Genomic DNA, 10,138 nt, shown 5'->3' with positions numbered 1-10,138 from the left:
GCGGGGGGCGTGGTCGCGCGGAGGTGCGCGTGCGCCGTCCCGCGGCGCCGCGGTTGTGCGGGCGGTCGGTCCCTTGGAGGCCATGGCAGCCACTTTCTTTGGAGAGGTGGTGAAGGCGCCGTGCCGAGCCGGGACGGAGGAGGAGGAGGAGGAGGAGGAGGCGGGACGGAGGGAGACCCCCGAGGACCGGGAGGTCCGGCGGCAGCTGGCGCGGAAGAGGTGAGGCGTCCGCACGGGCGGCGCGGGGGTGGGGAGCGCGCTGGCCGGCGCCCCGAGGGGCCGGCGGGGCGCGGCCGGCTGTGCCCGCCCGGCTGCCCGGCCCGCTATCCGGCCGGGTGAGCCTGCGCGCCCCGGGGGCTTTCCCTCCTCCCGCGCTCCAGCCGGCCTTGCGTGGGTGGCAGGTGCGCGCTCTTTTCAACCATTATCCCCCACACGAGATGGGAGAACGTGAAGGACCCCGGAGGCCCGCACTCAGGTCAGCTCAGCGCCCACGGAGACTTCCCCTCCTGCCGCCCCCGGAGCACGGCCCGGGTACGGCCTGCACCCTGCAGAATGCGTCTCAAAATAGGATTTAGGTCTCTTATAGTCTGCAGTAGTAGTGGTGTTCCATATCGTCTCGTATACCTAGTTCGGTCAGACTGAGATTTTCCGGTGGGTTTGGGTACATCGGTCTCCCGACCAGGTCCACGCCTTACACTTAGAGGGTTCATTTCATTTGGAGCGGTTCACCTTCCCTTTTACTCCTGTAGAGAGCTCTGGATTTGTCTGGTTGCCCCTCCTGGAGGCATTTCACACGTGTGCTCATCACCTGCATCTCCTGCAAAAGAATGTTAATTTTGGAACTTGGATCAGATAGATTGACATTCTTTAGCTAGAGAGCTTTGAAGTGGTGCTGTGGTACTTTCTGTTTCTTGTTGCGTACTACCCAGTTTTTTCACTTTTAGGGATGCTAAGATTGATCAGGGGGTCAGATGGACATGAAGCTTGCTTGCAGTAGTTTTGTTGATTATCGGTGCCTGAATCTGCTCTTTCTTTAGGATTCTAATTATATTCTTTATAGAATGCAAGTGTCAGTTTTACCGGTTAGTAAAGGTACTTCAATCATACATATAATGTTGTTTTTTCAAAGTAGAATACTGACTGTGTTTAAGCTGTTTTGGTTTCATCTTGTTTCTTGTGTTAGGGAGGTGCGGCTTCTTCGAAGACAGACAAAAACATCTCTGGAAGTTTCTCTGCTAGAAAAATATCCTTGTTCCAAGTTTATAATTGCTATAGGAAATAATGCAGTAGGTAAGTGAAAAATGCAGAAGACTAGAGGTTTTGTTGAAAGAAAAAATACAAAGTTACTTCTTTCCATTCTAAAAGACTTCAAAGGTTGGTTACTTAAAAGAGAAAAGTCTTGGTAGAGTAACTTTGTTTCTGAGAGGGGATAAATACATCACCTGTTCATGTGTACTATCTTCTAAAAATGGAAATAAAAAATAAGATTTAAAGGAAATATTTGTGTCTTCAGGAACTTAAAGCTCAAGGAACTGTTTCTGGTGTGTTGTAGCCAGGTTTACTTAAATGTTTTTTGAGTTCACAGGCTTTTGAAAACATAATGAGAACTCCAGAAATAACAGTGATCACTAGCTCTTTTGAGCAATTAAGTTCCAATGTCTTTGTGTTGATTCACTTGATGAGTTAAAGGTAGAAAAGTGTAAAGTTCATCTAGAACAATGTCTGTACAAGACCTGTACACAAAGATCTTTATAATTTTAGGGGAGTTACAGGTATTGGGAACCCCATTAAGATCCCTTGCCATATAATGCATCCCTGGGACTTACAGAGCATACTAAGTACATAGTAAGTGACTCTGACTCATTATATGAAGTTCTGGTCTCACATTTTTAGGGGAGTGTTACCCTGGGAGTCTGTCTGTAAAGCCTGTCTTGACCCTTCCTGGCTGTAGTCTTGTCTTACTCAGTGTGGCCTTTCGTGAAGCCCTGGCTGGCTCCTGCAGATTGGTGGCATTAGATGATCTTGAGGACTTTTTCAGCTGAAATTCTAGAGTAATTTCAGCTTTTTATTGAATAGAGAATACAGCATGCAGGGCTAAGCACTAACTTGTGTGAATTGTTCTCTTACAGCATTTTTGTCATCGTTTGTTATGAATTCAGGCGTCTGGGAAGAAGTTGGTTGTGCCAAACTCTGGAATGAATGGTGTAGAACAGTGGACACCACACACCTGTCCCCTTCAGAGTCTTTTTGTGTGTTTTATCACCTAAAATCAAATCCCTTGGTATGTGGGACTTAACTTGTATGTTTAAAAGTTAGTTATTTAAGCATCACAGAGTCTTTGCTGTTAGTGTACCCCAGAATCTAACAGGCATGTCACTGAACTGCTCTCTAAGTGCATTCTTTATTCTGATACCAGTTATCAGTAATGGCTTAACTCTTACTAAATTTAAGAGAAGTAAATGGGCTAGTAGTAGAGTCAGGAAGATAAGTGTTTGTGTTTTCTTTCTGTCACTGTAACAAACATGTGAGATCTATCAGCGGGGGTTTTGGAGGTTCCAGTACATGATCAGACAGACACGTTCCTTTAAGACCTCTGATTGGGGGACAGTACATCATGGTAGGAGCACCAGGCATAGCAAAGCTGCTTACCTCATGACCAGGAAGCAAAAGAGAAGAGGGGGAAGACCAAGTGTCACCTTCAAGGCTACCCCCATGACCTGAAGACCTCCTACTAGGCCCCCCTCTCTTGAGGTTTCCACCACCTCCCAGTAGTGCCAAGCTAATGCAGACTTTGGCAGATGTAGAAACTTTAGGAAACACATGGGTCTTTCGCAGACATTCCACATCCAGAGTACAGCAGTGTTCCGTTGGTATTCACATGATATGTATATGGTGGCAGTTTGGGTGTGTATAAAATTTATTTATCTTGAAAAAAAACTTTGAATTTTATTTTTCAGGTCTTTGTCTGTCAATGTAGTTGCTATGTTGCTGAAGATCAGCAGTATCAGTGGCTGGAAAAGGTAAGAGAGAATGAGACCTGTGAATTTTTAGACTACAGAAGTTGCTGTTTTTTAAGGTTCAGTGTCTTTTCATTTAAAATTATGCAGGAAAGGATTTTGTGTGTATTTTCTCAAATAAAAAACTCTCTCTCTAGGCTCAAATATGATCTATTTTTCTAAGCATTAGATGTGAATAAATTTGTCTTCATTTTGCTGGAAAATTGTGCACATAGTTTTTGAGTGAAGAGTTGAACTCATCTAGAAATTTTAGAGGAAACCATAATTTTTGGCAATTACATTTCATAGTCTGAATACCCCTTGTCTAAAATGTTTGGGACAGAAGGGAAGGGATTCAGGTCTAAACACATATTTATTAATGTTTCAAATACATCTTATATGCATAGTCTGAAGATAACTATACAGTGTTTTTTATAACTTTCAATATGAAACAAATTCTTGGTGTAGAATTTTCCTCTTATTTTATGTAGGTGCTCAAAAGTTTTTGGATTTTGAAGCATTTCAGATTTTAGATTTTTGGATTTAGGAATGCTCAAAAAATATATATATTTTTCATATATATATCTTTATCTGTTTATTTATTTTATGTACCAGGGATTGAACCCAAGGGTGCTTTACCACTGAGCCACATCCCCAGCCTCCCCACTTCTTTCTTTTTAAATATTTTATTAGTTGTTGGTAGACCTTTATTTATTTTTATGTGCTGAGAGTCAAACCCAGTGCCTCACACATGCCAGGCAAGCGCTCTACCACTGAGCCACAACCACAGCCTCTCCCCACCCCTTTTTTATATTTCATTTAGAGACAAAATATTGCTAAGTTGCTTAGGGCCTCGCTAAGTTGCTGAGGCTAACTTTGAACTCGTGATCCTCATGCCTCAGTCTCCATGCTGCTGGGATTACAGGCATACGCCGCCATACACAGCATGTATCTTTGTTTTGTGTGTTGTGTATGTGTGTGATACTGAGAATTGAACCTAGGAGCTCGTGCGCGCGCGCGCGCTCTCTCTCTCTCGCTCTCTCTCTCTCTCTCTCTCTCTCTCTCTCTCTTTAATGTTTATTATCACATGTGGTTAGTTTTCTTTTCTTTTTTTTTTTTCTTTTTTTAATTTAAAAACCTAGGAGCTCTCTATCACTGAGTTACATCTCCAGCCCTAGTGAGCCAGGGGTTTCGCTAGGTTGCTGAGGCTAGCCTTGAACTTGCCATCCTCTAGCCTTAGATTGTTGAGTAACTGGGGTTGCAGGGGTGCACCACCATACCCAGCTTATTTTTATTTTTAATAGACACAAAATAGTACTTATTAATGGGCTGCACTGTGATATTTCAGTACAGGTGTAATGACCAGATGAGGGTCACTGGGATGTCTTCATCCTCATCATTCATCATTTCTTTTTTTCACCTGTATTTGTAAATAAAGTAGGCCCTTCAGTCTTTAGGTGAAATTCTTAGCAACATCTCAGCTTAAATCTCAGTGTTTTTAACACTGATATTAAAATTAAATAGAAATAAGAATTTCATTTTCTACTTTAAACCAGCTGGCATACTTAGAGAAGCTTTTGCTTTAAGTTAGTAAATGCATTTTATTAGAAGAAAAGTTGTTTAAAAAGATCTGTGAACTATCTTATATTCAGTGTACATATGTGTATCTTTCTGGGTAAGAGGGTCAGAGCTTAGAATATTAGGAAATTAGTGTTTTATTTATATTTTTTAATTATGTAGGGTGATTATTATTTCAAAAATACTTAATTGTTACACGGTGACAGATGAACATTCTAGACTTGAAAAAATATAAGAATTATGCATTTCTAAAACAAATTTTTTTGGGTTACTTTGTTATTTTGGTCAAATCATCCTGATAATCAAACAGTTCTTAAGTATTTTAGACTCAGACTTTTAAGTATTCTATGAAGGGAAATAAATTGGGCCTGTGAATAATGTTATTTTTCTTAAACGGGATGTACCTTGAAACAAACTTACATTGTGTTGACTTTTTTTGCATTTATTTACAAAGTTGTGATATAATGAAATTAGTTGTATGAATTATGACACTTAATATAAAATCTTCAGTTCTTTTATTACTACTGGAAAAAGCTGTTTTTTTCACAGAATATTTTTATTATTATTATTTTTTGTGGTACTAGGGATCGAACCCAGGGCCTTGTGCATGCAAAGCAAGCAGTCTACCAACTGAGCTATATCCCCAGCCCCACAGAATATTTTTAAACAAGTATAGTAACATAAAAACCACTCTTTTCTTTAAAAAATAGTTGCTTGCTTTGTTTGTGTCACCATAGATTTTATTAGAAGGTAGAAGGATTCTTATAGATCTACTAGATCTTCTCTTCAAGTCATGGAAGAGAACTTTGAGTTCTAGAGCCCTTGAAACTTGCCCCAATTCTAGTAACTCAAAAGTGAATTTAGTAAGAGCCATTTTCCAGGTGTTATTGGGAGTAGGTGAGGGACTGGCTGACTGTAGGATATGCTCTTGGGACCGGCTTGCTCAGGTGGTGGTCCTGTGGCAGTTGCTCCAGCATTGTCCATTCATGGTTGTTTACTACACATCGGTCCCTTGAGTAGGTGATACTGCCCTGAGTTAAGGGACAGGAAAGTGCCATGAGGAGGAGTGCCAACCAGAGTGCCGAGAGCAAACCCAGGCTGGGGCAGGGAGGCCTGTTCTGTTACCCAGGGCGCAGTGCGCCCCTGCCAGACGTGCAGCTGCCGCCCGCACTGCTGGGAGAGTAGCTGGAGCAATGTTTCCATTCCCTCACGCAGTTACCCTTGTTCATGCAGTTACCCTTGTTTAATTTTAAATCAATTTTGTGTCAGGTTTTTGGCTCTTGTCCAAGGAGGAACATGCAGGTAACTATTCTTACATGTCGACATGTTACTGACTATAAAACCTCAGAATCTACTGGCAGCCTTTCTTCTCCTTTCCTGAAAGCACTAAAAACGCAGAACTTCAAGGACACTGCCTGTTGCTCACTGCTAGAACAGCCGAACATCATCCATGATCTTCCTGCCGCAGGTGATACCAAAATTCATATTTACATTTCATCTTACTGCTAATTATTATTTTCACTATTAGAAATCTTTATGAGGTTAATTTTTTGACGATCAAAATCAATATATTGCTATTAATCCTCAGTGTCTGTACTTGTTAGTGTACTTGGTTTGCGTTTTTAAAATTTTCTAGACACACTTATGAGAACAGCTCAGATGGCTTAATTGCTCTGCCTCAGCTTTAGTTTCTTTTTGGTCTTTGGCGACTCAGAATGCAAGCCAATGTTAGTTGTAAATTGTATGAAAATTTGGTAAAGTACATTTTAATTATCAAAATAGAAAGTGAAGTTTGATAGTTATTTTAATGTGTGTTGCTTAATATTTTTATCACTGTAATTATATTTTGCTGTCTTAAGAAATAGATTGCCATTTACTTTTCGGTAGTGTATCTTTTATTGTATGTTACTAATTTTTCTTTGTTAAGTATATTGAATAAAGGAAAAACGTTTTTCCCCCTTGTTAAGTTTATTAGAGTGAGGAGAACTAACTTGGTAGTAGTATGCATCATGGTATTCGTTTGTTACATGTAACTTGCTTTGTTTATTATAGTGACTGAAATTTCAACCTTTTAACTACTTAAAATTGAGCAGTATGTTTAGGAGATGCAAAATAAAGATAATATTTGCAAAAGCAAAAGATTATTAAGAAAATAAGTTGATTTTTGAAAGAAAATATCCATTAGAATTGATTTAGTAGAGCAGTAAATGTCTTGATTCAAAGACTTTTTAAAGCAGCCTTTATTATTTAATGGTGGTTAATTTTAAAACTATATTCTAGAAAACTTAAGTGGTTTTCCTTCGTTCACAGTCCTCAGTTACTGTCAGGTGTGGAAAATCCCTGCCATTCTGTATTTGTGTTACACTGAGGTGATGACGTTAGACCTCATTACCGTGGAAGCTTTCAAGCCCATACTTTCTTCCAGAAGCTTGAAAGGCCTGGCTAAGGTAAGTGTCACTCACCTGACCACCAGCTGTCACACTAGCTGAGTGTAGGGACAGTGCAGACCCGGAGCAGTACTCGGAGAGCCTATCTTCCCACACCAGCTTCCCGCTCTGGCCACCTTCTCTTCTGGATTTACTTCTATAACTTGAAGAGCATTTTGCTCTTATATATAGACCAGTGCGTTGCCCTTACATCCTATGTGTCTCTGGGGCTGGAGAAGTTTCTGTAACTCATTTGGAAGGTTGTAATTTTAAGTATAGTATCAGTAGTATTCACCTGATTTTGAGGGGATGGGATATGTGAAGATGTGAGAATTATTAATGAACCTTTGTCCCCCCCTTAGGTCTGTGGGCTCTTTTACTGGAAAAATACATATCAGAACACGTACACAGCAGCATTTGTCTAGAATTTCAGGCATCTTCGGGCCTCCCCAGTGTTCTCTTCAGAGATTTATGGAGAGCCACAGTATCTGGTTTAAGAAGTACTTCAAGGGAGAGGGGTTGTCCCAGCATCGTGGGTGACCTGTTTTGTTCTGGAGTAGCCACCAGGGCTCCACTCACGGCAGGTTATGCTGGAGTGGCCGTCTCAGCTCTCCTAAGTTAGTGTCTTCCTCAGCAGCTTGTGGTACAGGAGCAGGTTTTTCCATTTTGGCATCCCTGGGTTGCACATACCTGGCCTGTAGAAGGAAGCCCTCAGTGAACCCTGTTGATTGGTGGAGAGTCAAGCTGCAGAGCCCTGACTTGGTCTACTTCAAGCACATCTTCCCAGTTAGTGGAGTCAGGGTTAAGTTTTCAGACAAGTTGAATTCTGGGTTTAGTGTCTTTCCAAGGGCGTGCGGGTCCTTGTGCTGGCTGCTGTGGTTTGTGACCGGCTCGGCCCACTTGTTTAGAGAGCAGTTCTCTGGGGCTGTTTTGTTCCCTGCTAGGGACTCTGCTCCCCATACAGGAGCTTAACATAAATGTTCGGATTTGTTCTGAGCAGCGTAAGTCATCTGTCAAATAGGATTGAGGAGTACGATATGAAGGGGAAGTTTAAAGACCTTTTTAACATTCCCTGTCTTCCTTTGAAGACACCAGTCTGGGGAAGGTCAGGTGGTCGCTGTGAAGAGTACTCCTATCAACGACCCGACCCATGAGGTCGCCTGAGTTAGTGCATGCTTTCTGCTGTCCAGCTACAGCCCCCACTCTCTGGCACCACTGTAGGGCTTTAGAGCTGAGGCAGCTCCCGGCCATGAGGGGTGCTGGTCAGGGGTACTGGGAAAGCCTCTCACAGAGGCAGGGCTCTGGGGAGGAAGTGGCCCCACAGTTGGCTATGAAGGCTGGATGGGCCTTAGTGGGGAGCAGTGGGGTGTGGAAAGAGGACAGGTTGGGTGCCAGAGGGCTGTGGTGGACAGGGAGAGTGGTGGGGTGAAGAGGCCAGGTACACTTCGAGGCCTGGGCCAGGGAAGGACTCTCCAGGCTTTCGCCTTCTCGAGCACTGTCCCTTGGGGAGAGGTGCTGGAAGGCACTGCTTCTGCTGCGCAGCACCTTCTCACAACTTCTCGAGAGCGTCAGGCTGGGTGTGCACGTTGCCTCTCACCGAAAAGCTGTCTTGACATCTTTTTCTCTTCTTTCAGAACATTCCACAGGGCACAGAGATACTGAAGAAATTGATGACAACAAATGAGATTCAGAGTAACATTTATACGTGATCCCAAAGATCGTTCTGTGATGTCTCCCACGTTGTCTCTATCTATAGCCCACCCCAGGGTCCAGAAGCATCCATTCCTTCCAGGGGAGCAGCGAGCACTGCTTTGAGGGCTGCTCTGGGGGTGCTGTATTTTGAGGGTGTTGAAACAGAATAAACTTTAAAAAGTTAATTGTAGTTTAATTTATTCTTTATGGTGATACTGTTCAAAACTGAAATAGACATTCTTCTTTATCCACTAGGTGGGAGTATTGTTTTACTTGAAACTTTAATGGCAGAGTTTTGAAAAGTTGCAGAAAGCAGGTTCTATTAATATGAGCATATAGTTAGGTACAAAAAATCTGAAAGGTGACGAATCGTTGGTGATGTTTTGCTGGGGAGGCAGGTATTGGGGATTGAACCCAGAGGAGCTTTACCACTGAGTTATATACCCAGCCCTTTTTAAAATTGCATCCTTCTGCCTCAGCCTCCTGAGCTGCTGGGATTATAGGAGTGTGCCACAGTGCCTGCTGGTGATTCTTTTTTTTTTTTTTAAGTATATATTAGTTATTAATAGACCTTTATTTTATTTATTTAAATGTGGTGCTGAGAATTCGAACCCAGTGCCTCACACATGCCAGGCAAGTGCACTACCGCTGAGCCCCAGCCCCAGCCCCTGGTGATTCTTAACATATGGAAACTTTCTGGATATTTTATGAGATCTAGGTTTTTTGTTTTTGTTTTTTGTTTTGTGGATCGCAATTGGTGATAAGGTAATGAAGTCACATTTATTCAAAAGGAAACAAATTCACGTGTGCTCTCTTCAATATTGCTTGACAACTTGCTTCTTCACCCAGACTTTCCCAGGGCTCTTTGCAGGCTTGGTCTTTTGAACATCACTGGCTCTAACACATTTCGTGTTACATTAGGCATGTGAATTTATTTGTGAACCTGAAGCAGCTACACTGCTTCACAAGACCACAAGCTAAGCTGTGGTGTCAACCAGCTTCTCTCCCTAGCTGATTCTGTTGTGAACACAGGCCAGGGTAGCAGGGATGGGGCTCTGCATGCACAAGGCCACATGGACTTCAGTCACCAAGGATGTCCTGGTTACGGCTGTCTCCAAGCGCTCGGTCTACCAGCAGCAGAGTCTACCACTGAGCCACAGTGGCCCGTGGTCATGAATTCAGTTTTCATGATGGCCCACTTGCAGGCCAAGAGCTTTCCTTGAAAAGGAGAGTAATCCATGGATGATGGCAGGCCCGTGCTCCAAAATCCCAGGAGACACTTACAGGGGCTGCCACAGGCTCCAGGCAGCATGCAAGGGCTGTTTTCAAGCATCTGCATTGCTTGCTGCAGCCCCCACAGGCAAAGTAGGTCACATGGTCCCCTCCAGAGGCAGCGGGGGAAGGTGCCATGAAAGGTGTGGTATGGGAAACATGGTAGGTCAGTGC

At 42.9% G+C, this 10,138-nt stretch overlaps 1 protein-coding gene across 2 annotated transcripts; it reads left to right on the top strand.

Moving 5' to 3' along the window:
* Positions 1–32: 32 nt before the first annotated feature.
* Psmg1 (proteasome assembly chaperone 1) lies at positions 33–8,877 on the top strand. 2 transcript variants are annotated; one of them, XM_026399400.1, is made up of 7 exons: positions 33–219; positions 1,184–1,290; positions 2,130–2,281; positions 2,958–3,020; positions 5,844–6,042; positions 6,885–7,021; positions 8,635–8,877. In XM_026399400.1, exons 1-7 carry the CDS (start codon positions 83–85, stop codon positions 8,707–8,709), a joined length of 870 nt encoding a protein of 289 aa, XP_026255185.1. In that variant the 5' UTR covers positions 33–82; the 3' UTR covers positions 8,710–8,877. The 2 variants fall into 2 exon arrangements, with proteins under 2 accessions (XP_026255185.1, XP_026255186.1); XM_026399401.2 differs by lacking the exon at positions 1,184–1,290 and having other exon boundaries at positions 137–219.
* The last annotated feature ends 1,261 nt before the right edge of the window (positions 8,878–10,138 follow it).

Source organism: Urocitellus parryii, chromosome 2 (assembly GCF_045843805.1).
Source record: "Urocitellus parryii isolate mUroPar1 chromosome 2, mUroPar1.hap1, whole genome shotgun sequence".
Taxonomy (NCBI): domain Eukaryota; kingdom Metazoa; phylum Chordata; class Mammalia; order Rodentia; family Sciuridae; genus Urocitellus; species Urocitellus parryii.
The sequence above is the reverse complement of the archived record's forward strand: the minus strand, read 5'-3'. Positions and strand labels throughout refer to the sequence as shown.

Excerpts from the sequence above, each read along its gene's own strand:
- Psmg1 (XM_026399400.1), top strand. The coding sequence starts at position 83 with ATGGCAGCCACTTTCTTTGGAGAGGTGGTGAAGGCGCCGTGCCGAGCC. Across the intron at positions 220-1,183 it reads CGGCAGCTGGCGCGGAAGAG|GGAGGTGCGGCTTCTTCGAA; the intron begins GTGAGGCGTCCG and ends TTCTTGTGTTAG. Across the intron at positions 1,291-2,129 it reads TATAGGAAATAATGCAGTAG|CATTTTTGTCATCGTTTGTT; the intron begins GTAAGTGAAAAA and ends GTTCTCTTACAG.